The sequence below is a fragment of the Chiloscyllium punctatum genome, chromosome 2 (genome assembly GCF_047496795.1).
Source record: "Chiloscyllium punctatum isolate Juve2018m chromosome 2, sChiPun1.3, whole genome shotgun sequence".
Classification (NCBI taxonomy): Eukaryota; Metazoa; Chordata; class Chondrichthyes; order Orectolobiformes; family Hemiscylliidae; genus Chiloscyllium; species Chiloscyllium punctatum.
In genome coordinates this window covers 56,940,111-56,959,739 of record NC_092740.1, presented here as the reverse complement: position 1 = coordinate 56,959,739, position 19,629 = coordinate 56,940,111, and the positions used below count along the sequence as shown (strand labels likewise).

The 19,629-nt window shown below is 40.2% G+C and overlaps 1 protein-coding gene across 2 annotated transcripts in view; it reads right to left on the bottom strand.

Moving 5' to 3' along the window:
• adgrv1 (adhesion G protein-coupled receptor V1) overlaps positions 1-19,629 on the bottom strand; it is a 563,049-nt gene that overhangs the window by 43,069 nt on the left and 500,351 nt on the right. For both annotated transcript variants that reach the window (XM_072582867.1, XM_072582868.1), the window contains 2 exons: positions 4,311-4,432; positions 2,296-2,487 (listed from right to left, as the gene is read on the bottom strand). In XM_072582867.1, the coding sequence (XP_072438968.1) occupies positions 2,296-2,487; positions 4,311-4,432 (314 nt within the window). The remainder of the gene's footprint in view (positions 1-2,295; positions 2,488-4,310; positions 4,433-19,629) is intronic.

Below are 19,629 nucleotides of genomic sequence, written 5' to 3'. Positions count from 1 at the left end.
CATCCTTGCTCCAGTAGTCTATGTGCTTATTAATAAAGCCAAGGATATTGTATACTTTATTAACTGCTCTCTGCAGCTTTGCAGCCATCTTCAATGATCCATGCACATATACATCATGGTTCCTCTGCTCCTCTCCTCACTTTAAAATTGTATCCTCTATCTTATATTGTATATAGTGTTAATATTTTATTTTCATTGTCCTTCCTACCAATAGGCATTACCTTGCACTGCTCTACATTAAACCCTAAGTACCAATTATCCACCTACTCAACCAATTTGTCTAAGCCTTTTTGGAGTTCGACACTCTCCTCCTTACAAGTTACAATTCTTCAAAATACCAAATCATCTGTAAACTTTGAAATTATTACCTGCACACCAAGATCTAGCTCATTAATATATATCAGGAAAAGCAAGGGTCCCAATACCAACATCTGCTAAAAAAAACCTTCTTTCAACCTGAAACTATCCATTGATCACTACTCTCTGTTTCTTATCAATCAGAACAAACCTATATCTACTATTCCTTTTATACCATCGCCTATTATACATCGCACACGTGTGACAAAGTATCAAACATCTTTTGAAAGTACATGTTCACCACATCAACAACCTTACCTTCATTGGGATTTTTGTTACTTCTTCAAAAAACTCCAACAAGTTAGTTCAACCTAATTTTTCCTTTAGAAAACCATGCTAATTTTTCCTAATCAACCCACCTTTTTCCACAAGACTACAAATCCTATCCGTTGTAATAGTTTCGAGAAGTTTCCACCATTGAAGTTAAATCGACTGGTTTGTAATTGCTGGGCTTATCGTTACAACCTTTCTGAAACAAAGTTGGAATATTTGCAGTCATTTAACCTTCTGGTGCCTTTCCTGAATCTGGGAAAGATTGAATGATTGTGCTCCGTGCCCCTTCAATCTCCAGTTGCACTTTCTTCAAAATCCTTGGACACATCTCATTCAGTCCTGGTGCCTTGTCATCTTTAAGCACAAACCATCTTTCTCTCTCAATTTTGAATTCTTCTAGTGACAGGATTTCTTCTTTTGTCACCATGTCCTGGGTGGCATCTCCCTCTTTGTTGGCAACGGATGCAAAGTATTAATTTAACAATTCAGTCGTGGTCACTGCCTCTATGTGTAAATTCCCTTAGAACATAGAACAATACAGCGCAGAACAGGCCCTTCGGCCCTCGATGTTGCGCCGACCTGTGGACTTTTCTCAGCTCGTCCCCCTACACTATCCCAAAATCATCCACGAGCTTATCTAAGGATTGTTTAAATCTCCCTAATGTGACTGAATTGACTACTTTAGCATTCCGCGCCCTTACCACTCTTTGTGTAATGAACTTGCCTCTGAATCAGTCTTAAATCTATCACCCCTCAATTTGTAGTTATGCCCTCTCGTACAAGCTGATGTCATCCTCTTAGGAAAATGTCTTTCTCTATTTACCCTATCTAATCCTCTGATCATCTTGTATGTCTCTATCAAATCCCTTCTTCCTTCCAATGAGAAAAGACCCAAGTCTCTCAGCCTTTCCTCATAAGACCTTCCCTCCAGACCAGGCAACATCCTGGTAAATCCACCCTGCATCTTTTCCAATGCTTCTACATCCTTTTTGTAATGGGGCAACCAGAACTGTACACAATATTCCAAGTGTGGCCACACCAGCGTTTTGTATAGTTGCAGCATGATATTGTGGTTCCGGAACTCAATCCCTCTACCAATGAAACCTAACACACCGTATGCCTTCTTAACAGCACTATCCACCTGGGTGGCAACTTTCAGGGATCTATGCACATGGACTCCAAGATCTCTCTGCACATCCACACTGCCAAGAATCTTTCAGTTGACCAAGTACTCTGCCATTCTGTTATTCTTCCCAAACTGCATCACCTCACATTTAATGGTCTCTGAGCAGTCCTACTCCTCCTTTTATCACTCTTTTACTACTTTTCTGAAGAAAAAGAATACCCAGCATCTCACATACGATCATTCCATGCCATATCACACCCAATAGTCTAGAGGGGAAATCTGGAATAGAATTTCAGCCTATGAAAATGTTACACATAAAGTTAAACTATAGCAGAAAGTTTTAACATCACAACAGGTGAGTGATTACACTCAAACATTTCTAATTTAATTTTTTAATGAGATTTCATTACCTGCATATGTTGTGTTGATAAGAACACTCTTAAGATACATTAAAATAACATGTGTAGTCAGAACATTCTTGAGTAACGAAACAACCCTGTAATCAAGTTTCAATGAAATTACAGCTCTGGTCATGTTACCTCTTCCATTGCAGTGATAAGGTTTTGTGTGGACTTGCTGATCTCTCCTCCCACTGATGGTGCACCACTACCTGGTGTGAGATAGGCTGATCCTGCACTTGGATGACCATTGATTTCCATATTGTAGCTTGCTTTTACTGGCCAGCACAGTTGGTTGTGCAAGATAAAGTACACCACAAAGACATACAGGCCCTAAAAAAACACAATCAAAAGCATGACAAAACAAACTTTATTAAAGCTTAAAAATGTAATTTCATATTAAACAAAAGGGATTTGCTCCAGCATGTACCAGAAGAGCTGGCTTGCAGAATTTTGATTATATCATTTTTATCATTTTGAATCTTTTTCAATGATTTTTGGCGAGCATCACCACCTAATGTTACTGACTTGACATTTGAGTTCCATTTTCTGCTAAGCCTGGCTATTTTACCCTTGGTGTTCACAATATGTATTAGGTAAAAACAATGACTGCAGATGCTGGAAACCAGATTCTTGATTAGTGGTGCTGGAAGAACACAGCAGTTCAGGCAGCATCCAAGGAGCTTCGAAATTGACGTTTTGGGCAAAAGCCCTTCCTGATGAAGGGCTTTTGCCCGAAACATCGATTTCAAAGCTCCTTGGATGCTGCCTGAAATGCTATGCTCTTCCAGCACCACTAATCCACAATATGTATTAGCAAAAGGGATTGCAGCAAGTTACTATATTTTACATTAGGATTAAGTCCCAGCACAACATTGTGGGCCTAAGGGCCTGTTCTGTGCTGTACTTTTCTATGTTCTTTGTTCTAAGTCGCTAAATACCACGTATTATAAAATTGGTTTTTATCTAGCAGAGAATGGTTATGTATTTTGATAAAAAGGTAATTTGAGGGTTAATTTGATACATATTGAGTTTCAGCAATCGCAATCCCAATTCCATTGAAAGCTTGCTTGCCTATGAAATAAAACTGTAGGGAAGAATTTTATACATTGTAAAGGTTAATAATTTGTCAGAAGAAATGAGCACACTTTTGGTAAACAGACTTTCAGACCGTTTTTCATTTGCTGATAGTTGTTTAAATGGGTGATACAGAAACAATAGCCCTTCTGTGGTTGTTTATGCCCAACAGCATAAATTCCCACAAGGCCTTTAACCATATAAGGAAGCTTCTCGTCAAAACAAAATACCACAGTGCCAAGATCATCTTTTCTCACCAACATACATCATTGAAGCCTAAACAGGTCTTGACTGCAGCATTCATTTTAGATGTTTATTAAATTCCGAATCATCACTGTAAATGTCCAAAGAGCTACATTCTGCTTTCAATAAAGATTAAGTCAGATTTTTCAAAAATTTGTGCACATCAATCAATATAGAAAATCATTACTTTCTTTGAAATTAGAATTCATGCTTTGAATTTAGCAATATAAATTTTGTATGAAGTCTGCACAGACTGGCTGCTTGTATCAGTTTCTGTCCATGGTCATCAGCGGCAGTTATTCCTGTATCTCACCGTGTGTCACGACATTTGGTAGATCTCCACTTTTGATGGTACCCCTCATTTTATAGATCTTCTGTTTGCCCTCATGGTTGCAATTAGTCAATCCACAAAGTCCACCATAGTGATCACAGAGGTTTAGAAATTCAACAGCGGAATTTTAAAAACAGGATCAATGCAAGCTGCACATTTCCTTTCTCAGGTTTACTCAGTGGATTTCAAGTTTTTCAGTATATCCTAAGTGATATGGGGCAAAAATGCAGTGAATTCACACTTAGCGTAATCTCATCCAGGATTGCATATCACAATATCTAACTCAGTTCTGCTGGAAAATTAGGATACATAATGTGGGGAACCGATGACCAGGCTTTCAGATCCATACTGTAGATGGTTGAAGCAGTTTAGTAGCAGATGAATAAATATATTTTTATTTGTATGGTAATGAAACAGATTAAGAATTGCATCAGCTTAATGATTATTCATACTTCATTATCCTTCCATTTGATAATAATGATGTTCAAAATACACATACACTCACCTGTAGGGTATTAAAAATAACAAACAGAATTAGCATCCAGAAGTGTCTATATGCCATATGCAGACCTCCCCAAACCCATGTCAGTGAGATCAAAGCGAAAAGATATAGCACAAGGGGAACCTCTGTGAATAAAGGAAAAGAAAGGTGAGGTGATACATCAGACAGTCCCAGAACAGGTCTTAATAGATGGAAAATTTTGTTGACCTCCATACTTATATGTGCTCTTGCAGAGTGACAATTTGAAACATCTTTATTGAGATCCTTGTTCCAAGAGAAATGTCTCAATGGTATAACATCCAACCTCCTACTATTGCATATTTCCAATATGTAAAGACCATTTATTCCTGATGTCACTAAACCAGATCAGTTTGTAATTATCACACTGCTATTTGTGGACCCTTGGTGTTTAACAGTTGGATGCTGTGTTTCCTAAACTACAGCAGTGACTACACTTTGAAAACAAGGTACTTCATTGGTTGTGAAGTGCTTTGAGATGATCCATTGTCAGGAGAGTTGCTACGCAAACATAAGTCTTTTGCTACATTGAGAGTCAATGAAAGTCAACGATTGCAGCAGTAGGAGAGGAGCACAGTGAGCTCAGTTGAAGTGGGAGAGGATTAGATCATCTCCATTCCTATTTCTTTCTCCCACTTGAATGGCTCCATGGGACTTTGGTGCCATGCCCTCTCACCCTTCTTGCAGTTCTCACTCTCATCCACACAGCTTTCAAGAATCTTGTAACTATTGGACAATTGCATCAGCCAAGGCTCTTCAAATGTAATTCCCTGTGTCCTTATGTCTGTCTCGCCAGAAGTCATACATTCCTTATCCTGATGACAGACCAAATTTGAATGACCTAGCCTAAGGGATGTGACCAGCTCTTTAAGACATTTCCAAGTAACGTTCCCTGATGTGGTACAATGGTTGCTGCTTGGATCTGAGCACTTCAACTTGGATCTGAAGTTCCTTGCAGAAAGTGAGGACTGCAGATGCTGGAGATCAGAGCTGAAAAATGTGGTGCTGGAAAAGCACAGCAGGTCAGGCAGCATCCAAGGAGCAGGAGAATCGACGTTTCGGGCATAAGCCTTTCTTCAGGAATGAGGTGGGTGTGATAAAAGGTAGGGAAGAGGGACTTGGGGGAGGGGCATTGGGAATGCGATAGGTGGAAGGAGGTTAAGATGAGGGTGATAGGCCGGAGAGGGGGTGGGGGCGGAGAGGTCACGAAGAAGATTGCAGGTCAAGAAGGCGGTGCTGAGTCCGAGGGTTGGGACTGAGATAAGGTGGGGGGAGGGGAAATGAGGAAGCTGGAGAAATCTGCATTCATCCCTTATGGTTGGAGGGTTCCTAGGTGGAAGATGAGGTGCTCTTCCTCCAGGCGTCGTGTTGCCATGGTCTGGCAATGGAGGAGGCCAAGGACCTGCATGTCCTTGGTGGAGTGGGAGGGGTAGTTAAAGTGTTCAGCCACGGGGCGGTTGGGTTGGTTGGTGCGGGTATCCCAGAGGTGTTCTCTGAAATGTTCCACAAGTAGGCGGCCTGTCTCCCCAATGTAGAGGAGGCCACATCGGGTGCAGCGGATGCAGTAAATGATTTGTGTGGAGGTGCAGGTGAATTTGTGATGGATATGGAAGGATCCCTTGGGGCCTTGGAGGGAAGTGAGGGGTGAGGTGTGGGCACAAGTTTCGCATTTCTTGCGGTTGCAGGAGAAGGTGCCAGGAGTGGAGGTTGGGTTGGTGGGGGGGTATGGACCTGACGAGAGAGTTGCAGAAGGAGTGGTCTTTCCGGAACACTGATAGTGGTGGGGAGGGAAATGTGTCCTTGGTGGTGGGGTCTGTTTGGAGGTGGCGGAAATGACGATATGATGTATCTGGATGTTGGTGGGGTGGTAGGTGAGGATCAGTGGGGTTCTGTCCTGGTGGCAATTGGAGGGGCGGGGTTCAAGGGAGGAGGAGCGGGATATGGAGGAGATGCGGTGGAGAGCATCGTCAACCACGTCTGAGGGGAAATTGCGGTCTTTGAAGAAGGAGGCCATCTGGGTTGTTCGGTATTGGAATTGGTCCTCCTGGGAGCAGATGCAGCGGAGGCGAAGGAATTGGGAATATGGGATGGTGTTTTTACAGGGGGCAGGGTGGGAGGAGGTGTAGTCTAGGTAGCTGTGGGAGTCGCTCGGTTTATAGTAAAAGTTCCTTGACCTACAAACACTTACTACTAAGATCACCTTAACATCCAACAGCTTCCACATGCTGCAGCAGCAACATATTATTCATCCTGCCTTCACTATTACATTGATTTAATTTATAAACAAATTAAATTACTTTTCCTGTTGTTTACACTTGATTGCATTCTTTTTTCTATAATAAACTATTAAGTATCAATCATATATGTAGCTAACTATTTTTCAGAAAAAAAGAGAAGAAAAAACACTAGAGACCGAAAGACACTTTAGGAATATTGCATGTAATTCTGGTCTCCTTCCTACTGGAAGGGCATTGTGAAACCTGAAAGGGTTCAGAAAAGATTCACAAGGATATTGCCAGGGTTGGAAAATTTGAGCTAAAGGCAGAGGCTGAATAGGCTGGAGCTGTTTTCCCTGGAGCGTCGGAGGCTGAGGGCTGTCCTTATAGAGGTTTATAAAATCATGAGGGGCATGGATAGGATAAATAGACAAAGTCTTTTCCCTGGGGAGGGAGACTCCAGAACTAGAGGGCAAAGGTGAGAGGGGAAAGACATAAAAGGTGCCTAAGGGGCACCCTCTTTCACGCAGAGGGTGGTGCATGTATGGAATAAGCTGCCAGAAGAAGTGGTGGAGACTGGTATAAATACTGCATTGAAAAAGCATCTGGATGGTTATATGAATAGGAAAGGTTTAGAGGGATATGGACCAAGTGTTGGCAAATGGGACTAGATTAGGTTAGAATAACTAGTTGACATGGGCGAGTAGGATCGAAGGGTCTGTTTCTGTGCTGTACATCTCTATGACGCTATGACTTTACATTTACTTTAAGACTAGAAATATTCACCAATTCTGCTCACCAACTCAATCCTTTCACTTGCAGCACACTGTGGTCCATGACACCACTGCAATTCAGCCTCTCAATGCACATCCTCTATCCTTTCCCTCTCACCTCTTATTCTGGATTGCTTGCTTTTTGTAGTAAACCTTCGTTAAAGCACGTCTGACCCCTTTGCACTAAATTCTCACTTGTACCAAAGTTCCAGTTCACTTACTCAGCCTTTGTTAAACGCAGTTGAAGTTTCCTTTACACTGACCACCCTATAATCGACTCCAGCTTTTCCCAACTTACTCACAATGCTAGTCTAACTGGTTTATCATTTTTGTTTTTCTCTCTCCTTCCTTTTTAAATAGTTAGATTACATTTGCCACCCTGCACTCTGCTGAAAAATTCAGTATCCAGTGATTTTAGAAGATGAGAAGCAATATTTTCATGGCCACTTGTTTTAATACACTTAGATCAGATTATTTTAATCCTATTAATTTCTTTTACAAATATTGATTTAATTCAGTCCCACCTTCCCAATAGACACTTGGTTCCTTAGCATTTTTAGGAAGTTCTTTGTATCTCCTTCTGTTAGGACAGAACTAAAGTAGCTGTTCAATTGCTCTGCCATTTCCTTGACATCTATTATCAATTCTTCCAATTCAGACTGTAAGGGGCCTACATTAGTCCACGCTAATTTTTTCAAACATTCTTATGGCAGCCTCCAACTGTCCTTACTTGCACATTTACTCTCATGCCTATTTTTTCACATTTAACCCTCTTTTGAACTACTCACAGTTCTCAGGCCTTCTACTTTTTCGAACAAATCTATATGATTCTTCTTTAAATCAAACATATATATCATTAATAGGGTTTAGATTGACATTTTAGCTCTTTTACAGACTACAGAATGGAGTCCCTGTGAGGACCATATATGAGTTCTGATCCGATGTCCTTCAATATTTACTTTCATTGACAAGGAGAAAGTGAGGACTAATGGAGATCAGAGCTGAAAATGTGTTGCTGGAAAAGCGCAGCAGGTCAGGCAGCATCCAAGGAGCAGGAGAATCGACATTTCGGGCATGAGCCCTTCTTCAGGAATGAGAAAAGTGTGTCCAGCAAGATAAAAGGAGGGACTTGGGGGAGGGGCGTTGGAAATTGTATAGGTGGAAGGAGGTCAAGGTGAGGGTGATAGGCCAGAGTGGGGGTGGGGGCAGAGAGGTCAGGAAGAAGATTGCAGGTTAGGAAGGCGATGCTGAGTTCGAGGGATTTGACTGAGACAAGGTGGGGGGAGGGGAAATGAGGAAACTGGAGAAATCTGAGTTCATCCCTTGTGGTTGGAGGGTTCCTAGGCGGATATCCAAGATGTATTTTTAAAAAATTAACAATGACCTTTTGACATTTCAGATGTGAGCTTGATATTCTGGATCTGAAATTCTACAGAGATGTCACATCTCCCACTGCAGCTGGAGATCACTGGAATCCTTACAGAACAATAAATAGTCCAAAATTGACTATTAACTCAATTTCTCAGTGTTCCACTAACCTCTTATTGATATTACAGCAGAGGATTGATTAACATTCATAGAATTTAAGTCTCAAATATTTCTATAATATGTGCTCTTTGTCCAGTTTACTTGCAGCATCTGATGCTCAGGTATAACTAATTATTCATATTTGTTAAAATTAAGGTGACATCATTAAAAGTGAATAACACAACAAATGCTATTCGACATATAATTTGTTTCAAATAATAAATATTTCAACCCACAAGTTTGTCAAGTAGAAATTGGACATGAAGCATTTATTTTGAATATGCCAAGATAGTAATTTGAAGAACTTGGATAATCCAACTTGAAAAATTTAATGTTCAAACAATCATAAACAAAGATGAATTTGATATTTTATTCAAATAACTTAAACAAAGACATTTTAAATTAGCCCTTGCAGTCATAATCCAGAGACAAATGATATCTACCAATGTAACTTCAAAAAACAAGACAGACATAGCTCAAATTAGGCTTCTGAAATTCATGGAATCATACAACTCAAACTGAGGCTATTCAGCCCAATGTACTCAGCATCCCTTTGAAAGAGCTTTCCAATTAGTCTCACTCCATTGTGCTTTTCCATTCCCTGCAATGATTTTCTTTTCAACTTGAGTTTTGATTTCCTTTTGAAAGCTTTTGTTTAATCTGCTTCCATCCTTTCATGTAGTGCTTACAGCTCCCTATGTAAAAAAAACTCATCACCTCTCTGATTCTTATACCAATTATTTTAAATTGTGCCCCCGGGTACTGATCTTCTTGCCAGAATATATGATTTTTGCTTATGCACTTTATCAAAACTCTGCACACATTTGAATACATCCATTCAATCTCCCCTGATGTTCTAAGTTTAATGTCTAATTCCATCTTTGCTACATCTAGTATTTCTACAGCTCTGTACCTCATCACTAGCATCACTAGTGAAAACTCCTCTATACACTCTACAAGATCTTGACATCCTTCTATTGTAATCAAGAATCATTCACAACAACCTTCTGCTAAAAGTGCCGAGCAGATACTTTGATTCGCTCTCCTCCAGTGGTCCCCAGCAACACAGATGCAAGTCTTCAGCTAACTTGATTCACTCCGCAAGATATCAAGAAACTGTTGGAGGTAGTGGATGCTGTAAAAGCTATGAGCCATGACAGCATTCCAGCCACAGTACTGAAGACTTGTGCTCCAGAATTTGCTACACCCCAAGCTAAACTGCTCTAGTACAGCGACAATGCTGTACTGACTATATATGTGGGAAATTGCCCAGCTATGACCTTTGCAGAAAGCAAGTCCAATCCGGCCAACTTCTGCTGCAATCTACTCTTGATTATTAGAAAACTGATATCATCAACAGTGCTACTGAGTAGCATCTGCTCAGCAATAACCTTCTCACTGATGTCTAAATTATGTTCCACCAGTGCCACTCAGCTCCTGACCTCATTACAGGCTTGATTCAAACCTAGGTGAAACAACTAAATTCCAGAAGTGAGGTGAGAGTGATAGCCTTTGACATCAAGACCGAATTTGAGTAAGTGCAGCACTGATAAGGATAGCAAAACTGGAGTCAATGGGAATTGGGGTAAAGCTCTCCATTGTTTGGAATCATACCTGGTACACATGAAGATGATTATCATTGTCGGAGGTCAATCAACTCAGCTTCAGGACATCCATGCAGAAGTGTTTCTGGGCAGTGTCCTCAGCCCAACCATCTTCAGCTGCTTCATCTATCACCTTTCCTCCATCACAAGGTCAGAAGTGGGGATGTTTGCTAATGATTGCACAATGTTCAGTACCATTTGTGACTCTTCAGATACTGAAGCAGTGCATGTTTCAATGCAACAAGATGTGAACAATATTCAGGCTTGGACTGAAATGTAGCAAACAATATTTGCACCACACAAATCATCTCCAGTAAGTGACAATCTAACCACTGCCTTTGATATTCAGTAGTGTTGCCATCACTGAATCCCCTACTATAAACACGCTGGGGGTTATCATTGACCAGAAACTCAAATGGCCTTGCCACATAAACACAGTAGCTAGAAGAGCAGGTCAGAGGTTAGAAATACTGTGGCAAGTAACTCACCTCCTGACTCCCCAAAGCCTGCCCAACATTTAGAAGTTACAAAATAGGAGTATGATGGCATACACTTTGCTTGCCTGGATAAGTACAGCTCCAACAACATACAAGACCCATGACACCTTCCAGGACAAAGCAGCCCACTTAACTGGCACAACTATTCACTCCATCCATTAGTGATGCTCCACAGCAGCAGTGATCACTATCCACAGGACGCACTGCAGAAATTCACCAAAGATCCTTAGAAAGCATCCTCCAAACCCATGACCATTTTCATCTAGGACAAGGGCATCGGATACATGGGAACACTAACACCTTCAACTGCCCCTCCAAGTCACTCACCATCCTGACTTAGAAATATATTGCTCATCCTTCCCTGTCACTGGGTCAAAATCCTGGAATTCCCTCCACAGTGACATTGTGGGTCGACATACATCGCATGGACTGCAGCCGTTTAAAAGAAGGCAATGCACCACCTTCTTCTCAACAGTAACTAAGAATGGTCAATAAATGCTGGTCTAGCCAGTGAAGTCCATGTCCCATGAGTGAATTTTAAAAATGCCATACAGATAAGCAGTGTTTACTGGAGTCTCAAACCTGGTATCAAAATGGCTAGCCAGAGGAATTCATCCCAGGATGACACTATTGATATTTTGATTTTAGTTTTTCATAACTTCCTTCATTTAGGGATATGTTCATTGGATTAGAAGGGGTTGACAGAGCTGCTGAACAGGTGGAGATGTATGTCGAGACATACAGTTAGGAACTGACCCTATGTTATCAGATAATATCCAGGAGGAGCTGCACATAGATGAGAAAAGCAAAGTCAAAGCATAGATTTGAAGATACCAGTGGTAAAGGTGAAGGGGTAGGAAGAAATGCCTTTGTTATTCTCTGGCTACAGTTAAACAAATGAGAATGGTCATGAGGAGGAATGGTCAGGATGCTAACTTGCAGAACGTTTCAGAGAACATCTCTGGGACACACGCACTAAACAACCCCACCACCCTGTGGCTGACCAATTCAACTCTCTCTCACACTCTGCCAAGTATTTGCAAGTCCTTGGCCTCCTCCACTGCCAAATCCTAGTTACCCGGTGACTGAAGAAAGAACATCACTTTTTCTGCCTTGGGAACCTCCAACCACATGGAATCAACGTTGATTTCACCAGTTTTCTCATGTCCCCTACCCCCACCTTATCCCAGATCCAAACCTCCAACTAGAACTGTCCTCTGCCCATCTTCCTTCCCATCTATCTGCCCCACCCTCTGCTCTGACCTATTACCATCATCCCCCACCTTTATCTACCTATCTCCTTCATAGCTACCTTCATCCACAGACCCACTCCCCTCCCATTTATCTCTTAGTCTCCTTCACACCCCCCTCCATCCTACAGCTTTCCTGATGACGAGCTTTGCTTGAAACGTTGACTCACCTACTCATTGGATGCTGCCTGACCAGCTCTGCTTTTCCAGGACAACACTTTTTGACAAACGAGAATGGCCCCAGTTTAATATAAGAAATAGGAGCAGGCGTAGGCCATTCAGCCTGCCAAGGAGAAAGTGGGGACTCCAGATGCTGGAGACCAGAGTTGAAAAATTTGATGCTGAAAAAACACAGCAGGCCAGACAGCATCCGAGGAGCAGGAGAATCAACGTTTCGGGCATAAGCCCTTCTTCAGCTGCCAAGCCAGCCCACCATTCTATAAGATCATGGCTGATCTGCCAATGGCCTCAAATCATCTTTGGTGCCAGTTCCTCATAGTCCTCAAATCCTTGATGTCTAAGAGATCTATCAAATGTCTCTTTAAGTATGTTCACTGATCTGGCCTTCACAGCCCTCTGGTGTAGATAATTCAAGACGTTCAGCACTCTTTAAGAGAAGAGATTCCTCCACACCTTAGTTTTAAATAACTGTCCTCTTATTCTGTAACAATATCTCCTAATTTGAGAATCCCGTACTAGTGGTAACATCTTGTTAACGTCTATTATCTCAAGCCCCTGCAGAATCTTTTATGTTCCAATAAAATCCCCTTCACGCTTCCAAGTTCTAATGAGTAAAGGCCAAGCCTCTTCAGCCATTCTCAATAAGTCAATTCATTCAACCCAGGAATGAAATCTTAAATAAAACTGAACACAGTACTCCAAGTGAGACCTCACCAACACCCAATACAGTTATAAAAAGACTACTTTTAAATTACAACACCAGCAATAAAGGTCTAAATTCCATCTGCCTTCTTAATTACTTGAAAACCTTAATGCTAACGCTTAGATCCTTCTGTGCTGCACCTTTTTGGAGTATCTCCATTTAAAATAGTCTGTCTTTTTATTTTTTCTCTATAAAAGTGCATACCTTTACACTTTTGTATATTAAATTTTATCTTGCAAGTTTTTGCTCACTCATTGAACATATCTATATTTCCTTGCAGATTATGTCTGTCCTTGTCACAACATGCCCTCCCACTCTTCTGGAAAAGAGTTACCGGATTCAAAATGTCAACTCTGCTTTCTTTCCACAGTTGCTGCCAGACCTGCTGAGGTTAACCAGTAATTTCTGTTTTTGCTTCATGCCCTCCTACCTATTTTCTATAGTCAGAAATTTTGGGTACATCCCCTCTTCTAAATCATTAATACAGAAAGTAAATAATTGAGATCTTCAGACTGATCCTTGTGGCACTCCATTAGTTCTGGATTTCCAAACCTGTAGAAGACCCATGTTGATACACGAATCCTCAATCTGTACCTCTGATACCATGAGATCCTATCATGTGTAATAACCTTTTATATGGCACTTTACTGAATGCTTTCTGCATATCCAAATACACCACATCCATCAGTTTCCCTTTATCAAGTTTGCATGTTATATCTTCACACAATGCTAGCAAATTTGTCAAGCATGATTTCCCTTTCATAAAAGCATGTTGACTCTGTTTGATTGTTAAACTTTTATAAATTTATTGCTATTTCTTCCTTAATAATAGACTCAAGCATTTGCACAATGACTATGTTAGGCTTACTGTCTTATAGTTTCTGGCTTTATATCTCCATCCTTTCTTGCACAGTGGTATTACATCATCAGTTTCCCAATCGGCTGTACCCTCCCACAAACAAGTCATTTCTCTGATATTTCAATCAATGCCTTCACCATCCTTGCAGCCACTTCCTTTAAAACCTTTGAATGCTGGCCATCAGGTCCTGGTCACTTGATCCCACTAGTTTGTCAAATATATTGCCCCTTGTGACAGAGACTGGAATAAAATTTTTTGTCCCACTGGCCTCTTGCTTATCTGTTAGCTTTGGGATATTTCTAGCATCCCCTACCATGAAACCTGTTGCAAAATGTTTCTTTAAGGTCCTGGTTCCCCATTATTAATTACCCAGTTTCAATCTGGAAGGGTCCCTCACTGACTTTATGCTACTCTCTTTATACAAACCCATTGAAACTCCTGCTGTTTATTTTTATATTTCTTGGTAATTTACTTTCATGATCAATTTTCTCCATTTTAATTAGCCTTCTAGTCATGTATTGCTGGTTCCTAAAAGAACTCGGGCTGATAGCAAAGGAGAAGAGAACAGTCAAAGGATTCCTCAGCCTATTGTAACACACTAGCTTTGTTCCATGTACATATGGTAGACTAGTTCCTTGTTTATCCTTAATGTCCCTCCCTATTGTAATAACTTGATATTAGTGAAATGAAAACTCCCCACTTCATGATTTTTGGGTCTCCCGTGTGATCAAATCTCAGGTTATATGTGGATAATATGTGTTTGGAAAGTGCATGAGGGGGACAGGGAGAAAAAAACTAAAACTTGTGAGTTCAAGGTGAGGGTAAGAAGAACTATATAGCAAATTTTCTCTGGTGAGCGACAGGAACAACAGAAATAGGAAGCTCTAAATGGAGAAAATTAAAGTTTATTGAACAGAACTGTTCAGTTTAATAATACATTTTATTTGAACACCAAACGGTGAAAATATAGTACCTCACCTGAGGTTTTAGCTTTAGTATGGTTTGTAAAGCAAAAACTTGACAAATTGTTAACATTTTAGAATCAAGGCATTTTTGTTCTTTACTAATCAAACACTACTAGCAGTTTGCACTAGAGGATACAATGGACAATCTGGTATGACTAAGTTCAGCTGTTCTTCTCAGGTCAATTTGACCTCTTTTCTGCACAGACTCAGAGTTAGTCATTTTTATCTTCGAGGCATTATCATTGACCTCTTGACCCTGAATGGTACTTTGCTGCTATCTTCAATAGAAACAACATGACTCTTCATTTGAATGATCAGCAAGTTTGAAACACTAACATAGAGCTGAGGAGTAAAACATAGGTTTAATTCTTACTATGCTCAGTATAGACGAAAGGAAAATTAGTGAAAGCACCATTTAGACAAGGATGGATAAGGAATAGTAGGGTTACATGATTTGTTTACCTGTTGGAAATTCTATGGGCTTAACTACATGAGGCTTCTCCACCTCAATCTAGGCTAAAAGATGGGTAAGGAGACCATCAAAGGGACACCTTTCAACCATTTAGCAGTCAAATAAGTGTTACTAGATTTATCATTGGACTTCTGTCCTCCTGAATCAGGAAGACCAGCTGTTCACTAATCAGAAATCGCCATGTTGATTTATTGAGCGCCACGGTGGCACAGTGGTTAGCACTGCTGCCTCACAGCGCCAGAGACCCGGGTTCAATTCTCATCTCAGGCGACTGACTGTGTGGAGTTTGCACATTGTCTGCGTGGGATTCCTCCGGGTGTTCTGGTTTCCTCCCACAGTCCAAAAATGTGCAGGTTAGGTGAATTGTCTGTGTCAAATTGCCTGTAGCGTTAGGAGTAGGGGTAAATGTAGGGGAATGGGTCTGGGTGGGTTGTGCTTCGGCGGGTTGGTGTGGATTTGTTGGCCCAAAGGGCCTGTTTACACACTGTAAGTAATCTAAGCTAAAGGCATGGAGGGAGAGAGGAGGTGCAAAGAGCCAAATTTTGAGAGGACATCTTGGGATGTGAAAAATGTTTGGAGCTGTCCTCAGAAGGTAAACATTTAAGAAGGAGTGCATCTACCCCATACCATTTTGAGCAGGGAAGACAGGTTAAATCCTAGTGGCAGCAGGATCACGTATTTAAATGGGAGCTTATTGCCCATTTAAAGCTAGTCTACTACACCAGCCTGGCTACTGGTAGAAGTGGGCAGGGAATGGCCAACTGTTTGGGCCACCTGCTGGACTTGTTAAACCTCAGGCTTCAGAACTGTTGGTAAAGGATCACAAAACCCCACCCCGATATATTCCTTTAGGTCCCTTTAAAGATTTCAGTAACATCCATTTTTCAAGTCACATTTTTTGGTTGTGAAGTGTTTTTTTGACATCAATAGGAATACTGTGGCATGTGGAAATGCTGATTTTCAGATTTATTATTTGGTTGTGGCTTACGTTGAGATATTTTGCAGCAGCAAGAATTTTCTGATGTGAAGGAACTGGTGTTGGACCAGGGTGGACAAAGTTGAAAATCACACAATACCAGGTGGGAGCAGCACTCTGAAAGCTAGTACTTCCAAATAAACCCTGTTGGACTATAATCTGGTGTGTGATTTTTAACTTAGATTTTTCTGCTCATCTGTGGCTCCCTGGGATAGCGTTAGGTGCCTGCAACATATACTTAAGATAGACTGTCCCCAGAAAATAGGGTGAACAGTATGACTAGCAGGTGGACAGAATCATTAACAACTCTGATAACGAATGGTGGTATAATTGCTGACAACACAATTCAAGAAATGTCTGATCTAATATTCTTTTATGTTTACCCCCAAAACCTCAAATTCATTTTCACTAAAATGTGAATCTTGGCAGATATCCTCATCTTTTTTACATCATCGCACCTCTTGTTTTTCTTCCCTTAAAGAAGACTATCTTCAGGGGTATTTGGAGCCATGCCTGTGGTCGAGTAACTCATTAAATGGCATGCATACATGATGTCTGATTGCAAATTTTTAGTTGATATGGGTCATGGTGCGATCACTCAGGATCTTATATAAATGAACCCTGACATTTGTTACTTTATTCAATTATTTGATTTTTAAAGAAAAATCTCATGTTCAATCAGTGAATCTTGGTGATAAGTCAGTGAAACCATTAAGGAACATGAATTTAAACTGTTAAAGCTGTAAATCTCTAAGAAAACTGCTGGAAATCAATTAGAGTCATAGAGATGTACAGCACAGAAACAGACCCCTCGGTCCAACATGTCCATGCCGATTAGATATCATAACCTAATCTAGTCCCGTTTGCCATCACTTGGCCCATATTTATTTTCTTTTGCTATTTGCACCATTAAAAACATAAAACCAGTGTGCATAAAGTTGTCAGAGAGACACATTAAATAAAAAAACGAGATTGAATATTCACAGAGAAGCTTCCTTAATAAAAGGTTTTTAGTGCAACCGGATATTCTGTTGATCGATGTTGCACAATAATTGGCAAAACCCTTGTTGCAAGTGTTCCTGTGTGGGTGATTATATTAAGTCTATCTATTGTGAACACTGGGCTTTGAGTAACCATCCAATCTCCGAGTGCTGTTTCCTGATGAAGGGCTTTTGCTCGAAACGTCGATTTCGCTGCTCATTGGATGCTGCCTGAACTGCTGTGCTCTTCCAGCACCACTAATCCAGTACTCACTAGAACTGTTTTGCTACATAGTGCAGGTTGGTGCTGGAGAAATGTCTTTAAAGGTATGTGCCTTCAGTAAGTCCATTGGAAACAAGGTGCCCTCCTTTGGATCTCACAAGCTTCAACAGGATCAGTGTTTGCTGGTCTGGTGACCCCAGTGGGTTTGACTGTTGGCCTCATATTTTCAGGATGCAGACATCTCCAGGTTTCATTCTCTGAGTCAATTTGTATGTAAATAAGAACACAATATAAATATAGCAGACTATAAAGCAGCTTGTCATAAGTACAGGAAATGCCTAAATGGTACATCTTTAAAATTATGCGCCTGTATGGGTTAGCATTTCTAGGTACGGGTGTTTGTAAGTATGATGTTATGAAATCGGGAGCCCTTGTACTGAAAACAAAATATTTAATTTGTGCTGTATGTGTACTACATTACTTCTCAGCCCTCTAAGCAATTTTAACATGTAACACAACTTTAGGCATGTTTATTTTTACCACATCCTGTAAATAAAGGTAAAGCACAACTTCAAATGTCTAACTAAGTCATGGAAAGTACCACCAACATCGACAATGCAGGAAGGAGTCAGCTGCTGACAAGATGCCATGGGTTGCTTTCATTCAACTATAGTGTATACATATTGACCTAGACTGCAGATATTTTCAAATGACACCCACTCCATGAACTATTTATAGAATTTTTTACAAAGGGACTTTTGACCACATCTTTGAAAATTTCTAGTTTTTTTAACAAATCTACCTGTAGTGTTGTATACGATTATGAATCTTTCTGTAGGGACTTTATTGAAAGGGTTATATTTCAAGCCCTCAGTAAAAATGCTTTTATTGTGCTTAATAAAAAACTTATCTCCCATAGGCAAGCAGTCTCACTTCCTTTTCTGTGAAATCTGCTCAAGTGCGAAAAGTGGGTTGAGAAAATCTATGAGGAAAAAAACTGAAGTAATTACGACTTTGGTCATATGCTAGATGGTCACTTCAACTCTGGTGATAATTAATATCAGACATGTCATACGCTTTTAGATTAGATTGAATAGACAGCCATGTTTCTACAGTCTTGTATATCAAATGCCAATCAGTAACTTTAAATATAAAACAGTACAGCAAAATAAAAAAACAGAAATGTGGTTTTATCTTTCTACAGAGATATATAGGCTTACATACAGATAGAAGCCATTTAGTCCATGTTGTCTGTACTAGCCTTTTTCGGAAGCAGTCCAAAACTAATCCATTGGCTTTGTTCTCTTCTTGTAGCCTTGTATCTTTCTCTTCTTCAAATATTTAATGACGCTTCCTTTAATATTTGTCGTGCTTCCTATCTCACTGATTGCATGCAGCAAAAGACTTCTATGCACTTAATAAATTTCTATGGTAAGAAAGTTATGAGAACTCTCTCTCCACTCCTTTTTAAACTGATGATTCCTGGTGCTGACTCTCCAACCAATTGAAATCAAACTTTTTAACAATTTCAGTATATTTTCTTACGCACTTTTCTGCTCCAGTGCAAATAGCCTCAGTACAAGCCACTTCTCATTACTATTACTGCCTTCTCATCCTTGACAATATCCTAGTGAATATTTGCAACAATTCCCCGATGGTTTTAATATCTATTTTATTACATAGTGTTCACAAATGCACACAATACTCTAGCTGTATCTTATCTCTTGCTGGTAAAAATTAAATTGAATAGAAGACTTGAAAAAGCTTGTGAAAGTAAAATACTGCACAAGTTGGAAATCCCCCTCCAAGTTACATATAACCCTGACATGGAAATTCATTGACATTCCTTTATGTTTGTTGAATTCTGTATCATCCTATCTAAATGGCTGAAACAAGAAGGTGACTCACTTCTACCTACTCAAGGTCAATTAGGATTATGCAAAAAAAAATTACTGGACTTTCCATCAAAGTGAATGAATGAACAAAGTTAAACTTTAATTTTTATTTGGTGAGCCTAGGTCAAGTGACATGTAAACATGTAAAAAGTATGAAAATCTGTCACAACTCATGTCCAACCTG